Here is a 22,725-nt window from a genome sequence, read left to right as displayed (position 1 = left end):
TGGTTTTCTTTGAGAACAAAGGACAAGCAAAAACAACAGTAGCAGTCTAGTGATACCAACCTTCTTGCTGTTCTTCACACAGGACAGTCCATCTCCCAACATTTGCACTGACTGTCCCCAGTGCCTGGAACTCTTGCCTTCCTCATCTCCACCTCCTAGCTTCTCTGGCCTCTTTCAACTTGCAGCTAAAATCTCACCTTCTACAAGAAGATTTTCTCAGTCCACATTAATGCTAGTGCCTTTCCTTCTCCAGTTTTTCCACTGTACCACTTGTTTGCATATACTTGTTTCCTTCTTGTCTTCTCATTAGACCATGAACTCCTTGAGGGCAGGGGCCATCTTTGGCCTTTCTTTATATGCCTACTGCTCAACACAGTGCCTGGCACATGGTAGGCACTTAATACGTGCTTATAGACTGACTTTAGTCTTCTGACTCCAAATCTACCACACATGATTGTTCTTTTACCTTCTGTCAGTTATCACTTTCATTTGTCTATTCAGAAGCAGAATGGGATATAGAGTAGCAGAATTCATTTTGTAGCTTTCATAATGTTGCCTAAGAGTTTCCTAAAGACTTATTGGTGTGTGTGTGAGAAGTTTCTCTGTAGGGGCTGGTGCCATGAGCAGAAATAAAGAGACAATGTGATATAGTAGATAGTGCTGGGTTTGGAGTCAAGAAGATCTAATCCCACATTTGATACTTAGTACTGCTTGATCCTGAGCAGATCACATTGCCTCTGTGTGCCTCAGTCAACTTTCTAGGACTTAGCTACAAAGTCATTTGTTGCTGTGATCTGCATTGTTGGAGGAAGCTCCCATACGGAAATTCCCTATGCTGACAAAATCATAGATCCTTTGTGTATTTATGCATAGTATGATGAAGAGAACACTGAGTTTGAAATTAGAAGACTTGAGTTGAAATCCTAGCTCTGTCACTTAATAACTGTGACACTAGACAAGTCAGTTTTACTCTCTGGCTCTCAATTTCCTCATCCATAATATCAGCTTGATGAGACATGTTTTGCTGACTGCTGAAGGTTGTTGTGGAGAAAATACTTTGTGACCTGTAAAGTGCTATATAAATCAGAATGAACAATTAATATACTCTGGACATGGCTTCAAAGTCTATAGGTATCTGTAGAATGGAATCTAGGATAGGTGTATTCATAACAGTGGATATGCATTCGTCTTATTGGAGTGCTGAGTGGTGGCTAATGATCGCTGTTATCTTTTTTCCTAGGAGGGCTCCCATATGAATTGACTGAAGGGGATATCATCTGTGTGTTTTCTCAGTAAGTTACATTCCAATTGCTACTATAATCGTGAAACCTCATTTTAGGTCTGCTAATAATGTTAAGAAGAGAGGCAGTATGGTGTGAGGGAAACGTCTGGGAGTGGGTTAGTTGTTTGGAGACAGAGCTCCTAGTGCTAAATTTGCCAGTAATTTACCATGTGAGATTGAATGAGGAAGTTTCCCTCTCTGGGACTCACTTTCCCTCTTTAGTGTAAAATGAGGGAGTTGGACTGGGTTGTTTTTAGGCCCTTTTCCAGTTCTTACATTGGGTGAGTTTAATAATTATAGAATTCATTCATTCAGCAAGCATTTAATTGTTAACTTTGTGCAAGGCACTGCGCTGTGTGCTAGATACAGAGAGCAATCAATCAACAAGCATTGATTACATGTTCATGCCTCCCCCAGAGCAAGTACCGGGCATACAAAGGAAGGCAAAAACAGTCCCTTATTTCAAAAGAGCTTACGTTCTGATGTGAGAGACCATGTGCAAATACATAAATACAGTAAATATAATAAAAACAATAATATAACTACATCTAACATGTACAATAAATACATAGGAGATACATACAATATAAATGGAAGGTAATCTGGATAGGACTGGCAATTCAAGAGTTACTAGGAAAGACCTTGTATGGAGAGTGGGATTTTAGCTGAGTCTTGAAGGAAGCCAGGGAGGTTAGGGAGAGGTAAGTAGGGAGAACATTCCAGGCACAGAGTCAGGAGATATGGAGTGTCTTGTGTAAGGAAGAGCAAGGAGGCCAGTGTTGCTGAATCGTGGAGTTTGTGGAGGAGAGTAAAGTATAAGAAGACTGGAAAAAATTGGAAGGAGTCAGGTTGTGAAGTGCTTTAAAAGCCATCTAGGACTTCATACTTGATCCTCGAGGTAAGAGGGAGCCACTGGTGTTTCTTGAATAGAGATGCTACGTGGTCAGACCTGAACTTGAGGAAAATCACTTTCAAAGCTGACTGGAGAAGGGATTGGAGTGGGGAGAGATTTGAAGGAAGGAGAGCAACCAGAAGGTTATTGCCATAGTCCAAGTGTGAGGTGATGATTACCTGTAATAGGGTGGTGGTAGTTGTGTGAGTAGAGAGAAGAGGACGTATAGGAAAGATGTCAAGAAGGAAGAAACAACAGGACTTGGCAACCAATTGGATATATGGGGTGAGTACAAGTGAGGGATGGAAAATGCCACTTAGGTTTTGTTACTGGGTGACCAGGAGAATTATGGTGCCCTCAGCAGTCATCATAGGGTTTGGGTGGGTGTAGGGGGGAAATAATGAGATTTGTTTTGGACATGTTGAATTTGAGATGCCTATGGGACATCCAGTTTGAAATGTCCAGTAGGCAGTTAGTGATGTGAGACTGGATGTCAGGAGAGACTAGGGGTGGATGAGTAGATCTGACGATTATCTGCATTGAGAGATATGAGCCCATGTGAGTTGATGAGATCAGCAAATGAGATAGTATTGAGGCAGAAGAGGGCTCAGGACAGAGTGTTGGGAGACAGCCATGATTGTTATATTCTGGATCAAGAGCCAGCAAAGGAGACAAAAGGAGCAGTCAGCCAGGTAGGAGAACCAAGAGAGAAGAGTGTCACGAAAACCTAGAGAGGAGAGAATATCGAGGAAAAGAGAGTGATCAATGGCGTCAAATATTGCTGAGAGGTCAAGAAGGATGAGAATTGAGGGCAGGCAATTTAGGTATGATAATTAAGAGATCATTGCTTATTTTGAAGAGAGCATTTTTTCAGTTGAATGATGCATTTGAAAGTCAGATTGCAGGTGATTTTTGGAGAGAATGAGAAGAGAGAAAGTGGAGGCATTGAGTATAGGTGCATTTCTCAAGGAATTTAGCTGAGAAGGGGATAGGAGGACCACAGCTATCCGGTATGGCTGAATCATGTGAGGGGTTTTTAAGAATGGGGGAGATGTGAGCAGGTTTCTAGATAGCAGGGTTGAAGCCAATAGATAGAGATTCTAGAGTAGTGGCAGAGTAGGGATAACAGAAGGAACAGCCTGTTAGAGAAGATGGTCAAGGATGGACTCAAAGGTCCTTGGAGAGGAGTTGGTTTTGGCACAGATCACCTGTTGAAGAATGGAATGAAGGAGGAGGTAGTGAGAAAAGTTGGCTGAATGGTGTGAGATGAGAACAGTGAGTGAATGCTTGATGAATGGTCTCAATTTTTAAGAAGTGTTTGATGAGGTCTTCAGCTCAGAGAGTGAGGCGGGGAGTACCCTGGTAGGCTTGAGGAAAGATGAGGTTTGGGATAGCCCCTATGGTGAGTGGGATAGAGAATCAATTAGGAAGGAGTAGAGAGATTGCCTTATTCCAATAAGGGCCCATTTGATATTCGATAGCATAAATTAATAGTGGGTCCAATTAGCATGGTTTCATTTTTCTTTCCAGTTCTATCCAGCAACATGTGAATAGGAGTGAAAGGTAGATGGGGGGGGTAATCGTGGGGTTAGGATTTGGCAATTTGTAATTGGTGATAGGACAAGGGAACAAGGGATGCAAACATAGAAGATTAGATTAGAGTTGAATTGAATCACCAAAAGTTAGAGATAGGAAAGAAAGGAAAGTAGTGATGGCCTGGGAAATGACTGAGGGTGGAGGAAATGGAGTTCATAGTGAGGATAAAGAGCAGGGTTGGAGGCTCTAAGGCATTAGGAAAGATAGAATCATAAACGATTACAGTCAAATAAAGGAATTTCAGAGTTCATGAACATGGATTAATGTGGATATGTGCTGAAGTGAGTATGGATACCAAGGGGTTTGTGTTAGCCTGGCAACTAATTCACTGATTTCAGGTCTCAATTTCCTCTTTGAAAGGAGAGGGTTAGCATAGAACAGATAGTGAAGTATACCTTCCTCCTTAGCAGAATTGAAAGGGGCTATGAGAACAGAGTGGTGCATACTTTCCTTTGCTACAGTGGGATTCAATTCAGGTTGTGTATGTTGTGGGGTGGTTTCCCAAAAGAATAGTAAATTCATTCTGTGTCTGTGTGACTGTCTACACCCCCCCCACCCCCCTCTCACTTTTTTTTTTTGTCCAGACTGATTATTTCATCAGTATAACAAATTCCCAGTGATCAGTTTCTGCCACCAATGCAAATTTGCACCTGCTCTTCAACTCTGGGTCTTATACTTGCCTGGGAGCAATTAGAGGTTCAGTGACTTGCCCAGGGTCACACAGCCAATATGTGGAAGAGACAGGACTTGTATCCAGTTCTGAGGCCATCTCTATATCCACTATGCCATGTTGTCTTTTAGATATGTGTATATATGCATGATATGAATTAGAAATATGAATATGAAACTGAATTAGAAAAAGAAATAAGATATTAGATGAATTGATCTCTAAGGCTCCTTTTAGCACTGAGAAAATCAATATTTGAAATTCTTTTGTTAGTGTGTAAGCAATTAATATGCTTTTTAAGAGTAAGTTTTTAATTGCTGCTTCTTACATCATAGTTATCCTCCATACTCTCTCCCTCCCAGAAAGCCATCTCATATAACGAATAATATTTTTTAAAGAGGAAAAAAGCCTAGCAAAACTGTTGCATACAAAAAATCTGAACATGTGCAATATGTAACACTTTTGTGGACTTCCCCACCTCCACAAAGAGATGGAGTAGGAATGCCTTCTCGTATCTCTTCATTCTGGTCTTGCTTGATCTTTATGATTTTATTACATTCCTTTTTGATTTTTTGGTGTGTCATTCTTTTCATTTATTTTGTTGTAGTCATTGTGTATATTGTTTTCTTGTCTCTGCTTACTTCACTCTGCATCATTTCATCTAGCTGTTTCCATTCTTCTCTGTAATCATCACATACATCATTTTGTAGAGCACAGTAATATTTTATTACGTTCATGTATCACAATTTGTTTAACTATTGCCCAATCGATGAGTATTTATTCTGTTTCTAATTCTTTGCTATCAAAAAAAAGTGCTCCTATAAGTATTTTGGTGTATATGGAGAGTTTTTCTCTTATTGATGCCTTCCTTGGGGTATAAGCCCAGTAACAGAATCTCTGGTTCAAAGGGTCTGGATGTTTTAGTCCATTTATTTGCATAATTCCAAATTGCCTTCCAAAATGGTTGTACCATTTCATGGCTCTACCAACAGTGTATTAGTGTGCCTAATGTTCAACAACCCATCCAACATTGAATATTGTCATTTTTTGGTCATCTTTGCCAATTTGCAGGGTATGAGATGAAACCTTAGGGTTGTTTTGATTTGCATCTTATTATTAGTGGTTTGCAACTTTCTTTCATGTGGTTGTAAATACTTTGCAATTTTTTTTTGAGAACTATTGATATCCTTTGACCATTTATATTGGGACATGTCTGTTTTATATATGTGTGTGTGTATGTGTGTGTGTGTGTGTGTGTGTGTGTATGGTATATGTATAAAATTGTATGTGTGTGTATATATAGTTTACATATGTTGGATACAAAACTTTTATCAGAGAAATGTGATAAAAAATTTTTTCCCATTTGACCACTTTCCTTCTTATCCTTAGATGCATTAATTTTATCTGTGCGAAAGCTTTTCATTATGTTATCAAAATTATCTATTTTATCTTTTACCACTATCTCTTGTGTGGTTAAGAATATATCTACCCTGCTGTGACAGGTATATGATCTTTTTCTTTTCTAATGTTTTATAGTATGATCTTTAATATTAAGGTTGCATATCCATTCAGATTGTATTGGGCTAAGATGTTGGTCTAATCCTAATTTCTACCAGACTATTATCCAATTTTCCCAGCAATTTTTATCAAATAAGGAGTTTTTCCTTAGGTAATTTATATTTTCTACTTTATCTAACACTGAATTGTTGAGTTCCAGTGTTTCTGAATCCCCTTTGTCTAGTCTCTTCCATTGACCCATCTCTCCGTTAACCAATGCAAGATGGTTTTGATGACTGCTGCTTTATAATGTAGTTTGAGGTATGAAAGGGCTATTCCTCCTTTCTCCCCACTTCTTTTCATCTTTTCCCATGATATTCTAGATCTTTTCTTTTTCCAAATGAATTTTGTTATTATTTTATCAAATTCTATAAAGTGTCCCCATGGCAATTTGATTGGCATAGTACTAAAAGTGTAAATTAACTTTCATAGTATTGTCATTTTTATTATATTGGTTTGGTCTATCCACAAGCACTGAAAATTTCTCCCAATTATTTAAATTGTTCTTTATTTCTTTAAAGAGCGCTTTATAATTGAATCTTTGGTAGGTAGGTTGATCCCCAGGTATTTTATGCATTTTGTTGTGATTTAGAATGGGATTTTCCTTTCTATTTTTACTTCTTGAGTTTTGTTATTATTATATAGAAATGCTGTTGATTTTTGAGGGTTTATTTTGTAGCCTGTAACTTTGCTGAAGTTATTCTCTCATTTAGTATGCTTGCTGATTCACTAGGATTTTCCAAGTAAACCATCGTATCAGCAAATAGGGAGAGCTATATCTCCTTTTTAACCTATCTTTAAGCCTTTAATTTCTTTCTCTTGTCTTATTACTGTTACTGTTATTTCCATAAGCTTTTCAGTGTAATAGTGTAGAGAGTAGGCATCCTTTTTTCACTCCTGTAGTTATCGTAAAAGGTTCTAGTATATCCCCATTGTATAAGATAATTTGCTTTTGGTTTTAGATAGATGCTTTTTAAAATATTAAAAAAAGTTCCTCTCTCTATACTTTGTGTTGTTTTTAGCACAAAAGAGTGTTGTACTTTGCCAAAGGCTTTTTCTGCATCTATTGAGATGATCATGTGGTTTTACACATGATTGATTGTATTGATTGTTTTCCTAATGTTGAACCATCCTCCCACTTGGTCACAGTGAATGATTTCTTAGATAAATTGCCATAGTCTGTTTGGTAGGATTTTGTTTAAAAGTTTTTGAGTCAATATTCATTAATGACATTAGCCTATACCTTTGTTTTCCTTCTGTGTTTTATCTTTCCCTGGTTTAGGTATTAGGTCTGTATTTGTCTCTTTTTTTTTAAAATTTTTAAAAATTTTTGAATATGGCCTCTGTGTGGATTTATTTTGCTTGACAATGCTTATTTCTTTTTTTTATATATATATATAAAAATTTATTTATTTTTAGTTTTCAACATTTACTTCCACAAAATTTTGAGTTCCACATTTTCACCCCATCTCACCCCTCCCCCACCCCAAGATGGCATGCATTCTGAATACCCCTTCCCCTAGTCTGCCCTCTCTTCTATCTCTCCCCCCTTCTCTTATCCCCTTCCCCTTCTATTTTCCTGTAGGGCAGGATAGACTTCTGTACCCCATTTCCTGTATTTCTTATTTCCCAGTTGCATGTGAAAACTTTTTTTTAAACATGTGTTTTTAAAACTTTGAGTTCCAAATTTTCTCCCTTCCTCCCTCCCCACCCACCCTCATTGAAAAGGCAAGCAACTCAATATAGGTTATACATGTGCAGTTATGCAAAACACTTCCATAGTAGACATGTTGTGAAAAACTAACTCTATTTCCCTTAATCCTATCCTGCCCCCCATTTATTCTATTCTTTTGACCCTGTCCCTCCTTAGAAGTATTTGCTTCTGATTACCCCTTTCCCAATCTGCCCTCCTCTCTATCATCCCCCTGCTCTCTTGTCCCCTTCCCCCCTATTTTCCTGTAGGGTAAGACAGATTTCCATACCCAATTGAATGTGTATGTTATTCCCTCCTTAAGCCAAATCCTATGAGAATAAGATTCACTCATTCCCTCTCACCTTCCCCTGTTTCCCCTCCACTGTAAGAGCCTTTTCTTTCTTTTTTTTGTGAGATAATTTACCCTTCTACCTCTCCCTTTCTTCTCTAGTATAATCCTCTCTCATCCCTTAATTTTATTCTCCAGATATGACCCCTTAATCTTCAACTCACCCTGTGCCCTCTATCTATCTATCTATCTATCTATCTATCTATCTATCTATCTATCTATCTATCTATCTATCTATCTATCTATCTATCTATACATACATACAATTTTTCCTCCAACTACCCTAATACTGACAAAGGTCTCATGAGTTATAAATTATCATCCTTTCATCAGGAATGTAAACAGTTCAACCTTAATAAGTCTCTTATGATTTCTCTTTCCTGTTTACCTCTTCATGTTCCACTTGAGTCTGTATTTGAAAGTCAAATTTTCTATTCAGCTCTGGTCTTTTCATCAAGAATGCTTGAAAGTCCTCTATTTCACTGAATGACCATTTTTTCCCCTGAAGGATTATACTCAGTTTTGCTGGGTAGGTGATTCTTGGTTGTAATCCTATCTCCTTTGCCCTCTGGAATATTATATTCCATGCCCTGCGTCCTTTAATGTAGAAGCTGCTAAATCTTGTGTTATCCTGATTGTGTTTCCACAAAACTTTTGAATTGTTTCTTTCTGGCAGCTTGTAATATTTTCTCCTTGACCTGGGAACTCTGGAATTTGGCTACAATATTCCTAGGAGTTTTCTTTTGGGGATCTCTTTCAGGAGGAGATTGTGGATTCTTTCAATTTCTATTTTGCCCTCTGGTTCTAAAATATCAGGGCAGTTTTCCTTGATAATTTCTTGAAAGATGATGTCTAGGCTCTTTTTTTGATCATGGCTTTCAGATAGTCCAATAATTTTTAAATTCTCTCTCCTGGATCTATTTTCCAGGTCAGTTGTTTTTCCAATGAGATATTTCACATTGTTTTCTAATTTTTCATTCTTTTGGATTTGTTTTACAGTGTCTTGATTTCTCATAAAGTCACTAGCTTCTAATTGCTGTATTCTAATTTTTAAGGAAGTATTTTCTTCAGTAATCTTTTGGACTTCCTTTTCCATTTGGCCAATTTTTCTTTTTAGGGCATTCTTCTCCTCATTGGCTTTTTGGACCTCTTTTGCCATTTGGGTTAGGCTATTTTTTAAGGTGTTATTTTCTTCAGTATTTTTTTGGGTCTCCTTTAGCAAGCTGTTGACTTGTTTTTTGATTTTCTTGCATCACTCTCATTTCTCTTCCCAGTTTTTCCTCTGCTTCTCTTACTTGCTTCTCACAATCCCTTTTGAGCTCTTCCAAGGCCTGGGACTGATTCATATTTTTCTTGGAGGCTTTGGATGTAGGAGCTTTGACTTTGTTGTCTTCTTCTGGTTGTATGTTTTGATCTTCTTTTCACCAAAGTAAGATAATATAGTCTGACTCTTTTTGCTGCTTGCTCATGATCCCAGCCAATTACTTGAGTTTTAAACTCTTTGTTAAGGTAAGAGTCTGCTTCCAATGTGGAGAGTGTACTGTCCCAAGCTTTGTGGATTTATACAGCTGTTTTCAGAGCTACTTGTAGGGACCTGTAAATTTTCAGTTCTTCCAAGGTGGTATGATAAGGGGCGAGGTGTTTACTAGTTTCCTGGCCTGTGCTCTGGTCTGTTGGTGACCATAAGCACTCCTTTCTGTCCTGGAACTGTGAAGAAGGTTTCCTGTCCACAGCTACTACAAGCTCCACCACACCAGCACTCCTCTTCACCCCAGGACCACTGCCCAGAACTGTGACCCAGATCCAAGCACGGGCAAAGCAAGAGATTCCTGCCTCAGCACTGGCAAAGAGATCCCTGCAATCCCCCTCTGATCAGCCACTAGATTCCCCCTCAGTCTGTGGGCCAGAAGCTCAGGACGCAGCCTCCTTCCCAGAGCCACGCTTTCTGGGTACAGGAGCTGAGACACCGCCCTCCTCTCTCACTGCAGAAACAGACTTTTCCCACTGACCTTCTAAGTTGTCTTTGGTGTTTGTGGGTTCAGAGGTCTGGAAGCTGCCACAGCTGCCCAAGATTCAGTCCTCTGAGGCCTGCTCCAGGTTCGCTGTGGCCTGCGTGCCCATGCCACACTGAGCTCCTCTACCTGCCCAGTGCGATATACCTTTCTGGTCAACCATCCAGGTTGTCTTGGGCTGGAAATTTGCTTCACTTTGTCTTTTTGTGGGTTCTGCTGCTTTAGAATTTGTTTAGAGCCATTTTTTATAGGTATTTGGAGGGGTTTGGGGGAGAGCTCAAGCAAGTCACTGCTTTCACTCCACCATCTTGGCTCTGCCTCCTGTATTTGTCTCTTAAAAGGATTCTGGTAGGGTATTTTCTTCAGAGTAGGAATACTAATTGTTCTTTAAAAGTTTGATAGAATTCTCCTGTGTATCCTTCAGGACCAGGAGTTTTTTTCTTTGGTAGTTCCTTTACAGCTAGACCTATTTCCTTTTCTGAGATTGAGTTATTTAAGATATCTCTCTGGTCTTCTCATACTTTGGATATTTTATATTTCTGAAGATATTCCTCTATTTTGTGTTTTTAGTCTTGTTAACATATAACTATATACTATATTCTGAGTATTCTTTTCATTTCTTTTGGTTTTGTGGTGGTTTTGTCTTGTTTGCTCTTTCACTGTTTTGATTGTCTTCCCTCTTCTTTTTAATCATATTAGATAAAGGCTTATCAATTTTATTAGTCTTTTCAAAGAACCTACTTTTGGTCTTATTTATCACTTCTGTTTTTTTTAAAATTTCCAATCTGTTTCTCCTCTTATTTTCAATATCTCCTCTTTTGTGCTTATTTTAGGTTTGCTTATTTGTTGGCTTTCTAGTTTTTTAAAATGAATATTCTGTTTATTAATCCTCTTTTTCTATTTTGTTAATATATGTTTATAGGGATATGATTTTTCCCTTGAGGACTGCTTTAGCTGCATCCCAGAAATTTTGGTATGTTGTTTCATCATTATCATTTTCTTTCACAAAATTATTAGTTGTTTCTATGATTTGTTCTTTGACCTATTCATCTTATTGTTAAAGTCTCCATTTGGTCTATGTCCTTTGTTTGTGGTCCCTGACCTAGTGACTATTATGTTATTCTGTTCTGGTCTATAAAACATTTATTAACTATTTCTTCCTTTTTACATTTTGTTTGCCGTATATCTGTGCTCTGATATATGGCCAATTTTTGCAGAAGTCCTATGTGGTGTTGGGAAGTATGTATATTCTTTGGCAGTCTCATTTAGAAGATGCCATAAGTCTTTTAGTTCCAGTTTCTCTAGCAATCTGTTTAGTTTGCAATTTTCCCTTTTGTTTATCTTTCTTTTAGGCTTATCCAAAACAGAGAGTGATATTGAAGTCTCTGGTCACTATTGTGTTACTATGTATGTATATTTCTATTGTCTGGGGTGTTCAAGAAGCAAATAATCTTTTCATGTCTGGTTTTCTTTCTAAGAATGTTTTAAACACTTCTTTATTATTGAATGTCCCATCTCTTTCCATTTATGATTAATCTCTTGTATCTCAGTTAATGTTTCCTTTATGAATTTGGATGCTGAGGTATTTGGAACATAAGTTTATTGCTTATATTGGTTTGTCATTTATGGTTCTTTTTAGCTTAATGTAGTTTCCTTGTTTATCCCTTTTTATTTTTTGAATGTTTATTTTTGCTTTGTCAGATAGGATGATTATAAATTCACTTGATGCATGGCAAGTATTTTTCTATCCCCTCTTTTATTTTGTTTATGTCTTTGTTTTTAAAATATGTTTCTTAATCTGTCACTTTTTTCACTTTATTGTATTGTTTAATCCATTCACATTTAAAGTTGGGTGACTTACGTTTATATTTCCTCCATTTATCTCTATTATTTTTTCTAGTTATGATTTTTTTCTCTTTCTCTGTAAACACAGTATTATATTCAGTTATTTTAGCTTAATCTTTTTTAAGGTGGCCCTATTCCCACTGGCTTTCTTTCCCTGACATCTAATCCTCCCATTTGTTACTCTTTTCCCTTTGGAGTTTTGCTTATTAGTTCCTTTTTCTTTCCTGTTTTTATTTGTTTATTTAATTCTTCCTTCTTTTTTCTTCTCAGTCAAATGGATTCTCCCTTCCTCTCCTCTAACTAGTCTTGTTCATTGGTTTTTAAAATTTCATTTTTTACTCCCCTTTCCCGACAGAATTTCTCTCCCTTCCTCTGTTCATTATCCATGTCTCTGTCTTCTCTGGTCTCTCATTTGTCTTCTCTGGTCTCTCATTTCTCTCGTTGAAAACCCATATAATTATCTGTCTCTCTCTATTTTCTGTATTTTTCATGGAATCAAGACTTCAAGATATACATTTTAGTTATCTTCTCACTAGGCAGTTTCTGCCACTGTCTTGTAGAAGTTGCTTCATGGGTTTCCTCTTTTCCATTGTGACACACTCCCAGAACAGTGCCAGTTCCTGCAGGTGACAGTGCACTGCTCCATGATGGAACTTCTTCTACCATGTCTCTGATTGTTCAGTCCACCACTGATCTATACTCTCTTCCTGGTTACCTTCTTTTCCCATTTGCCTCAAAATCTCTCTGGGTCCATGTGCGCACACTCCTCCAGATGTCATTTGCCCCTAAAAGTTCCAACTCACTCTCCTGGAGGTTGGCTAAGTGGTCTTTTCAAGCACCAAATCCCCCAGACCACATGTAGCACAAGGTCCCCATCTCCCTTCACAGAACATCTCTCATTTAATAGGAGTATTCATCAGTGGAACCCCCTTCCACCACTAGTGCAAGACTTCCCTCCTTTACTCTGCATTTCAGTCCTTCCCTCTTCTTCCTCACCCACTCCCCTGTAGCCTCCTCCCATTCTAAGAAACTGTTACCTTCCTCTCATTGTTAGCCCTCTAGTTGACCCAGGCACATTATACACTTCTCTCTATCCTCCTCCTCCCTTCCTTACCTTTCATGCACCCTCCCATGTTGTAATGTCCTACAAAAAACCCATTGATTCACCTGTAGGCAGGGTGTCACCAGGTTCTGACTATAATACCCCTGGCCTGTCTTTTCACTGTTACTTCCACTTGACTTCTTTCCACCTTCACACCCTGTTCCTTGTGCATATTTAGCAAGAATTCTTACTCTATCTGCTATTATTCTGTTGCTGTCTTTCACTGCTGCATTTATTCACTCCGTGTATATTTCTATTGTCTGGGGTGCTCAAGAAGCAAATAATCTTTTCAGGTCTGGTTTTCTTTCTAAGAATGTTTTAAACACTTCTTTATTATTGAATGTCCCATCTCTTTCCATTTATGATTAATCTCAGATTTGCGTAGTAGGGTCACCCTAGATTGCATCCTGAACTCCATTGCTCTTCAGAACATATTATTCCATTCCCTCTTGAATTTTGAGGTGGGTACAGAATAGTCATATGTTATTTGATTTTTTTCCCCTTTATATTTGAAGATCTTTCTTCTGATGGCTTGCACAATTTGTTTCTGAATTGAATTTTTAAAGTTAACCATTGTGTGTTTTGGAGTTTATAGCCTCAGGTTTTTTCTAGAGGTGATCTAAGAATTCTTTTGATTGGTATTTCATTTTTTGTGTTCAGAAGTTCTGGTTAGTTCTGTTATTTTATTTCTTGCATTATGATATGCAAGCTTTTTGTCTTGTCATTTTCTTTAGGGAGACCTGTGATCCTTAGGTTGTCTCTATACATCCAGTCTGTGGGATTAGTGTTTTGCTTGCATAATGGACATATTTTCTTTTAATGTTTTTGTTTTTTGCTTCTCTTCCTCTAGATTGTCCTTCATTTCCTTGTATGTCATTCCCAGTCTATTGTTCTGTCTTTTGTTCCTTTGGTGAGATGTGCCACCTCAGGTTCCATTTTTCTATTCTGTCCATTATTTTTGCTATGGAAGCCATGAATTCTGCTCTCATAATTCTCACTTCTGCTTTAAACCATTCAGGAGCAGCATGTTATGGTTCCATGTTTTCCTCAAATTCTACAGGGTCCTCTGTCTCATCAAGTGTTCAGTAGTTGTTTTTTTTTCCTTTTTGGTAAGGCAGTCAGAGTTAAATGACTTACCCAGAGTCACACAGCTAGTGTCAACTATCTGAGGCTGGATTTGAACTCGGGTCCTTCTGATTCCAAGACCTGAGCTCTATCCTCTGTGCCATCTAGCTGCCCCTGGTTTTCGTTTGTTTTGTAATATTTATTCATAGATGCCTGAACTTGTTTACTAGATCTGGAGGCCATATTTCTTTTTGCCATTATTTTTTTTTGTGTTGATTTATTTACTTATTTTCAAAGTCTTTGTGTTTTCTTCTTCCTGAGATTTTTGGTAATTTTAGTCTTTTCCCCCCTTATTTTCCCCTGTCACTCACTTTCGGATGCACTCCCCTCTGGTGGTGGTTTCCTTGGGGACTGGATCTCAGAGTGTCAGCCTCTTCCCACATTGGGCAATTCAGAAGTGTCTGCTCCGACTGACCTTTGAGGGGGACAGAATTGGCTCCAGCTGGATGCTGGGCTCTTTCTCTCAGACTTAGTGGAGTACACACAGTACAACCCCCCCCCCCAACCCCCAAACAATGTCCTCCTGTCTTGGTGTCCTTTCCTGCTCCCTATTTTTCAGTTCTCTGGCCTACTACTGGCAGTTCAGAGAGCTGCGGTGCTTGTGCTACAGGGTTGATTTCTGTATTTTGGATCTCCAGGGCTCTAGGAGGAAGGGGTTGTGGGGGATGTGAGGTTGACCTCTGTTTCAGTCCTAGACACATGTCATGTCCTGCCCCCTTTCCTCACTACTGTCCTGTAGTGCTCTTTTGCATTACAGAATATACTGCCTCCTTCGCACTGTCTGTTTGCAGCCTGGAATCTGAATCTCCATGGCAATGGGAGAAAGGAGAGGGGAGTAGGGTATGGGGTTGGGTTTTATTGTAAGCTTGTGTGTTAGATGCTTGAGTTATTACAGTCTTGCTGCTGGTAGTGTGGGGGGGTGGAGGGTGTTGGGTAGGGATGGGGGTGGTGAATGAGTTCCAGATAGGCCTCAGTTCATAGAGGCTTTTTTCCTTCATTTGAATTCTAGGTGTCCTAGACCATGGGGACAGCTGAAATTACTTTCTGTTTGGTGCATAAGTTAGATTTTAGAGAGATTTGAGAAGTCATGGGGGTTAGGGAAAAATGTCTAGTTCTTCATTTTGTTGGTCATGTCAGTTAATGTGAGTTGTGGTTTTTTGTTTTTGTTTTGTTTTTATTTTGTTTTACGAATAAGTATTTTTTGGTCTAGGGCAGTGATTTTACTGGTGTGTAATGATCCTGGGTGGGGAACCTTCTACTGATACAGATCAGCTTCTACTCTGCAACTTAGTCTTCAAGAGCCGCCTGGAGCACTGAGTGGTCAAGTGACTTGGATATGTGTAAGGTCACACAACCGTATGTGTATGGTGAACTCATGGCATCCTCACTCTGAGGCCAGCTCTGGGTCCTCTGTGCCAGTCTGTTTTACAAAGACTCAACCATACTTTGTTAGCAGTCAGCTTGAGTTTGAATTAGAGTCTGAGTTGGAAGGGTCCATGTCTGGTCCCTGCTTGATAAATGCATCAGAAGTGCATGCAAAGTCATGACTTAGACCTCTGGGACCCTGGAATTGCTTAGTAGTCTGTGTGCTCACTCTGTCCTCATGCTGGTGACAGTTCCCCAACTCCTTAGTGGTACGGCCCACACTTCTCTAGTACTTGGAGGTTTACAAAGCTTCACAGTCTGCAAGTGTCATTGTTGTCCCTGTTTTACAGTGGATTGTCTTTGAGGTACTCTGACTCAGCTTCCCCCAGCAGCCAGGTAGGTAAGGACTTGTAGACTCAGAATGACTTCAAGTGGAAAGCTCAAAGTCTTTCTAGCTTGGCAGGACTTAGCAGAAGCTGTGTTCTGCCAGAATATCCTTTGAGAAGCCCACTTAGCACAGTGAGGTATCAGAGGAGGACTTCATTGGCAGTAAAGACAGATCACTTCATAATAGTAATAAATCATCAAACATTTATTTATTTGTTTGTTTGTTTATTTACTTATTTATTTATTTTATAGGCAGACACTTTAATGAGGCTTTTCTTACAAATAGGCTTTAGGAGAATCAAGCAGTGCTGCTGGCATTAGATGCAATCCTGGGCCCAAGTCAGCACACTCCTTGGCAACAGGCCCTGCGATGGCTGAACCTTTCATCTCGCCTTTGTTGTTTACTATGACCCCCTGCATTGTCTTCAAAATATAGGAACACACCATCTTTTCTCCGATACGACTTCTGTTGCCGTATTACCACTGCTGGATGAACCTTCTTCTGGAGTTCTGGTTTTTCCTTTTTGACTGTGGCCATTACCATGTCACCCACACCAGCTGCAGAAAGCCTGTTCAACCTCCCCTTAATCCCCTTCATAGAGATAATGTACAGGTTCTTGGCACCTGTATTATCAGCACAATTGATGACAGCTCCCACTAGGAGACCCAAGGAAATTTGGAACTTTGCTCCCAAGGACCCACCACGTCCTCGCTTAGACATTTTGGCTCCCGGAAAGCAGGAAAAAGCTAAACATTTATTAAGTGCCTACAAGATGCCAGGCACTGTGTTAAGTGCTAGGGATGTGAGAAGGGGCAAAAGACAGTTTCTGCCCTTAAACAGCTCACAAACTAAAGGGGGGAGACGACACACAAATTTGCACAAACAAGCTTTGTGCAGGGTAAATAGGGAATGATTAACAGAGGGAAGACACTGGAATTGAGGGATGGGAAATGCTGCTTGCAAAAGATGGCATTTTAGTTGGGACTTAAAGGAAGCCAGCGAAGTCAGTGGGCAAGGTTGAGGAGGGAGAGAGCATTCCAGGTATGGGGGACAGCCAGAAAGAATGCTTGGAGCAGAGAGATGGAGCGTCTTGGACATGCAACAGCCAGGAGGCCAGTGTAACAAGATCAAGGAGTACATGGGGAGCAAGGTATAAGAAGATTGGGAAGGTAGGAGGGAGCTAGATTATGAAGAGCTTTGAATGTCAAACAGAGCATTCTGTATTTAATCGTGGAGCCATAGGAATTTATTGAGTTAGAGGAGTGATATGATTGGATCTGTACTTTAGGCAAATCACTTTGGCAGCTGAAACATACAAAAATATACTATGATTCAGACTGCTCCCATTGCTTCAGATTAGTAAGGTTTTACCATATTCATTAAAAATTGTTAGATATCTTATTGACACTCTTTTCCGTTGCTGTCACTTCCCACTTATTCCCCATTTACCCCAGTAGAACTCTCCCTTGAAACAAAGTACAGCTAAGCAAAGTAAATGAGCACATTGACCACGTCTGCCAAAGGCTACCTCGTTCTGTACCTGTATTGCTTTGTTTCTCCAATATGCAGTATCGTATTCATCTTAGAATAGTTTACCTTCTGTCTGAGTTGGTATGAACAAGATGCATTTATTTAAATGTTGGACTAGTTCCTGGGTAAGGATGAGAGCTAGAACTTGAAAAGTTCTCAGATGCCATCCTGTCCAATACACTCATTTTGCAGTTGAGGAAGCTGATGTCCAGGGCAGTTAATGGACTTATCCAAGGTCACACAGGTAGTAAGCATCAGATGTGGCGTTTGAACACAGGTCTTCTGACCCTAGAGCCAGTGCTCTGTCCCCACCATTGGGTGTTAGCAGTGCTGATGAGCAAGTCCGCTCTCTTCCTCAGTGAACCACAGGCCAGCACCGGGGAGAATAATCAGGTGAGTTAGCCAGCATCTTGGGTCAGGAGCCCCAGGTTTGAGTCTGGGCTCTTCATAGCTGTGACCTTGGGCAAGTACCTTCACTTCTCTGGCTCTCTTCTGTAAAATGGGGACACTGAAACTGCCTCTCTCCCATTCTGGGACTACGAGGAAAGCACTTAGTAAACTCCCAAGAGTTAGTGAAATGTCCATCACTGCAGCAGCAGTGATTTGGGAAGCCCCATGGGCAGAACCATACAGGAGGGATGGAAAGGAAGAGGTGTTCTTTCTCAGGGGCTTTTCTTAGTCTCTGAGCTTTGGGAATTCACAGTGGAGGAAGGACTTCCCAGTTCAGCCTCTTGGGAGCACCTCTTTCCTCCATTCAGCTCTTTGCTCAGGGACTATTGAGTGGTAATCACAAGATTGTGTATGGTGAAGGTGTCCTTTGCACACACAGATCAGTTGCTTAAAAGGAGATAAGTTTCGGTTTTCTAGGAAATTCACTTATGCGAAATACCTCATTTCCTGAGGATGGTGGAAAAATGAGGTGTTATTCTGTGTGTGTATTTTTATATCCATCCATATGGATTTTTATACACATGAATAAACACACCATTGGCCTTTAAAGAGGATGATATTTCTTTACTTGAAACCATCATGACAAAGGAGTTCTACAATATTAGTGTTTTTTTTCCCCCCAGGCCTTTCTGCTGATCCGATTCTTAAAAGGCCCAATTACAGGACTGCAGCCAGAGCTGGCCTTGGGGTCAGGAAGCTGTAGGTTCTAGTTCTGCCTCTGACATAGGACTGTGTCACGTCACCCCATGTGCTTTAGGCTCAGTGTTCTGGGCATTCTCTAAGTAAATCTATAAATTTCAGAGAAGGTACAGAGAAAGTTCCCTCACTAGGAAATATCACCACTGAGGAAATCACATATCTGCTACCCTTCCCTCTCCCCGGGCCCCCTCCCCCCAATAAAAAAAGGGGGGGGCAGAGTATGGCACCCATGGCCTAGGGGAGCTATTCAAGATGTGTTTTAAGGAGCGCTGGAGTCAGATTGAGGAGTCAAATCTCAGCTGTTCTGGGGACTGCCTCCATGATCTGGAGTAGGTTACTCGAACCCTCTGGGAACTGGGTTTTCCCCTCTGGAAAATGAGTGAGTTGGGCTAGATGGCCTTGAAGGTCTCTTCTAACTCAAAATTGGCTCGTCTATGATTGCCTTGGTTATTATTGTTGCCATGGTGACTGATGAGTATTTATTTCTTCTTTCTTAAATGTTTTCAGGATCCATGATTTCCTTGGTGGGGTTGGTCCCTTCACTGACATGTCCAGTAGACATCTTAAACTTATGTCTACAACAGAACTTGATTATCTTCCCCCATAAACCCTGCCCTCTTCCTGTTGAGAGCATCATCATTCTCCCAGTCTCCCCAGCTCACAACTTAGTAATCATTTTCAGCTCCTCACTACTACCCCCCCCCAATATCCAAGCTATTGCCAAGGCTTGTCCATGTCATCATTTCTCAAATATGCCCCCTTCTCTCCTCTGACACTGCCACCATTTTAGTTCAAGCTCAAGTTACCTCACGCCTGGACTATTGCAATATGCTGCTAGTGGGTCTGCCTGCCTTAGTTATCTCCCCATTTCAGTCCATCCTCCATTCAGCCACTAAAGTGATTTACCTAAAGACAGGTCAGATCATGTAATCACCCCCCCCCCCAAATTCATTAAACTCCAATGATTTCCTATCACCTCCAAGAACAAATATAAAATGCTCAGTCTGGTATTCAAAGCCCTTTATAACTTAGCCCCCTTGTACCTTTTCATTCTTCTTGCACCTTACTCCCCAATACATACTCTTCAATTCAGTGATACTAGCTTCTTAGCTAGTAAGTGTCAAAGTGTCTGGTCTGAGATCAGATTTGAACTCAGGTCCTTCTGACTCCAAGGCTAGAGCTCCATCCACTTCATCACCTAGCTGCCCCTCCAACCCCTCTTAATTCTGGTGTCTTCCCTCTGTTAATTATTTCCCATTTGTCCTGTATATAACTTGCTTTGTATATATTTGTTTGCATGTTGTCTTCCCCTTTAGATTGTAAGCTGTTTAAGGGCAGAGACTTATCTTTTGCCTCTTTTTGTAGCACAGTGCCTGACACCTATTAGGTGCTTAATAAATGTTTATTGATTGATTGGCACAGATTTCAAGTCCTCCATGCCTTGAGAGACATTCATCTTGAGTTACTTTGTGTGAACAAATGCTTTACCTAGTGTCCTACCCTCTGAAGCTAACCCATTTTTTAATCTTTTTAAAATCAATAGATATGGCGAAATTGTTAACATTAATCTTGTACGAGATAAGAAGACTGGAAAATCCAAAGGATTCTGTTTTCTTTGCTATGAGGATCAGAGAAGCACAATTTTGGCCGTTGACAATTTTAATGGGATCAAGGTGAGTATGTCTCTTCAAGTGGTCAGGCTTCATTTTGGTTCTTCTCAGAAGTGCTAGAGATACCTGCTTAGTCACCACAGTCCTTGCCAGCCAGTGCCTTAACTACAGCACAATGTTAAGGAGCTGGTGTGCCCGTGGTAGTGGGAGAAGATAGGCTGAGGCCCAGCCCTTGCAGGCGCTGAGTCCTGCCGCCTTTCTGGCCCTTAAATGTCGAGGCATAGACATTCAGAGTTCAAGGAGACCTTAGGCTTTAGCTAATACTAATGCCACCTCCATTTTGTTAGCTCTGCAAAGTTTAGAGAATGCTTTTTTCACAACAGGGTAGGTAGTGGTGATCTTCATTCCATTTTATCAGAGGCAACAGATCCCCAGCAGGTGGAAAGTAGCCTTGCCCAAGGTCACACAGCCAGTAAGTGTTAGAGCCAGGATTTGAACTTAGGTCTCCTGAGACCAGGTCCAGCACTCTGCGCTGCACATGTTCAACCCTTGATTTTACAGATGAAAAAACTGAGGCTTGAGAGGGAGTGGCTTATCTGAGGTTCAGAACCGAGGGACTTGTTGCTTCTTCCCTAGCCCTCTTCCACTCTTGCATGTACTCTCTCTTCTCAAGCAGTCTCCTCCCCATTATCCCCTTCCAGTTCCAACATGCTCCCTCCCTGATATGTTTGGTGTGTTGGGCAAAGAAGGGATTGGGAAACACACAGCACATTGAAGGAGGAACAGCTCTGGCCTGGGAGTCAGGAGGCCCTGATTCACATCTCATCTCGGAAATGTACTGGCTCTGTGGCCTCAGGCAAATTACTTCCTGGAGGTGAAACCTAGTTTTTTCCTGTGGAAAATACAGGTAATGATAGTTGTACTCCCTACCTTACAAGGGCATTGTGAGGAAAACATTTTATCAATCCTCACAGTAAATATTTTTTAAGCTGTGACTTTGATAACAAATGCAATTCAAATTAAGCACCTATAGTGTATAAGAGGCCTGGAGTCAGGGAGACCTGAGTTGAAATCTAGCTTCAGATACTTACTAGTTATGTGAACTTGGGCAAGTCACTTAACCTGTGCCTCAGTTTCCTTATCTGTAAAATGGGGTTCAGTGAAATAGCACCTACCTCCCAGGGTTGTTGACAGGATCAAATGAACTAAGATTTGTGAAGTACTTTGTAAACCTTTAGTGCTCTACAAATGTGAGCTTTATTGTTCTATTATTAAACCTGAAAGTGCTAGAGGCATGGGAGCTATCAGTATGGTTGTGATCCTTTGTCTTTGGATTTTCTCTGGGCTTCTTTGTGGTATATGCAAAATCTGTATCTGCATGCAATTTGCATATTTCTTCATAGGATTCTAGATTTAAAGCCGGAAGGGGCCTTAAAGCTCATCTAGTTCAAACTCCTCACTTTTCAGATGAGGAAGCTGAGGCCCGGAGAGGTGAAGTGACTGAAGCCCAAGCCTGTATAGGGAGTAAGTGGCATAGCTGGGATTTGAACCCAAGTACTCTGAGTCGAAATTGAGCATTCTTCACACCTGCCAAACCAACCCTTCTGAACTTCCTTACTTCCCTTCACCTGAGTTTGCCACCTGGGAGTCATTCTCAGCTCCTCACTCTCCCTCACCCCGTATATCGAATCGATGGCTCTATTCTATGTCAGCAACACTTCTGGCATTTGCCTCCTTTCTCTTCTCCTGGTTCCCACCCCAGTGCAGTCTCCTGTCACCTCTTGCTTGGACTATTACCATGGATTCCTAATTGGTGTCTCTTTCTTCTCTAACCTGGCCTCTCCATGGCTGTCAGAGTTACAGGTCTGACTATGTTACTTCCTACCTCTGTAAACTCCAGTGGCTCTCTCCTACCACTAGGATCAGATATACGCTCCGTTTGATATGTAAAGCCCTTCCTGGTATGGCTCCCTAACCCTGTCTTTCCAGCCTTATTAGATGTCACTTCTCTTCATGCACTCTTGGGTCTTCTTGCCATCCCTTGCTCATGGCATTCTCTTGCATCCTTCCTCATCTCTGTCTTTGTTTCCTACAAAACTCAACTCTGACACTTACTTTGGACCCCCCCCCACTTGTGTCCTTCCTGCCTAAATAACTTTGTATTTATTGTGTATCTACTTATGTGTATACATGTCTCCAGTGACACTTACTTTGGGACCCCCCCCCCACTTGTGTCCTTCCTGCCTAAATAACTTTGTATTTATTGTGTATCTACTTATGTGTATACATGTCTCCACCTATAGAATGGCATCTCTTTGAGGGCAGGGCCTGGTTCATTTTTGGAAGTCTTCAAAGTAAAATTTTTTTAAATGACCAATTCAACTATAAACTTAAGTACCTATAGTACACAAGTGTCTATGCCAAGACCTGGGGGCACAAAGATGAAAAACAGTGTAGTTCTTGTTCTCAGGCAGTTTGTTCTATGAGGATATGGCCCATTTACAGGATATTCGAAGCCCAATTTGCTGGAGGCATGGAAGCCATGAAGCAGGGAGGAGGAAAC

General features: G+C 40.4%; 1 protein-coding gene and 1 pseudogene across 1 annotated transcript in view; one reads left to right on the top strand and one right to left on the bottom strand.

Annotated features, from left to right (window-relative positions):
* RBMX2 (RNA binding motif protein X-linked 2) overlaps positions 1-22,725 on the top strand; it is a 32,989-nt gene that overhangs the window by 2,387 nt on the left and 7,877 nt on the right. The window contains exons 3-4 of the mRNA XM_020969793.2: positions 1,241-1,292; positions 20,096-20,225. Coding sequence (XP_020825452.1) covers positions 1,241-1,292; positions 20,096-20,225 — 182 coding nt within the window. The remainder of the gene's footprint in view (positions 1-1,240; positions 1,293-20,095; positions 20,226-22,725) is intronic.
* LOC110196506 (large ribosomal subunit protein uL14 pseudogene) lies at positions 16,156-16,598 on the bottom strand (annotated as a pseudogene).

Source organism: Phascolarctos cinereus, unplaced genomic scaffold, assembly GCF_003287225.1.
Source record: "Phascolarctos cinereus isolate Bilbo 61053 unplaced genomic scaffold, phaCin_HiC Scaffold_8;HRSCAF=390, whole genome shotgun sequence".
Taxonomy (NCBI): domain Eukaryota; kingdom Metazoa; phylum Chordata; class Mammalia; order Diprotodontia; family Phascolarctidae; genus Phascolarctos; species Phascolarctos cinereus.
Note: the sequence above shows the minus strand (reverse complement) of the source record. Positions and strands in the feature narration are given on the sequence as shown.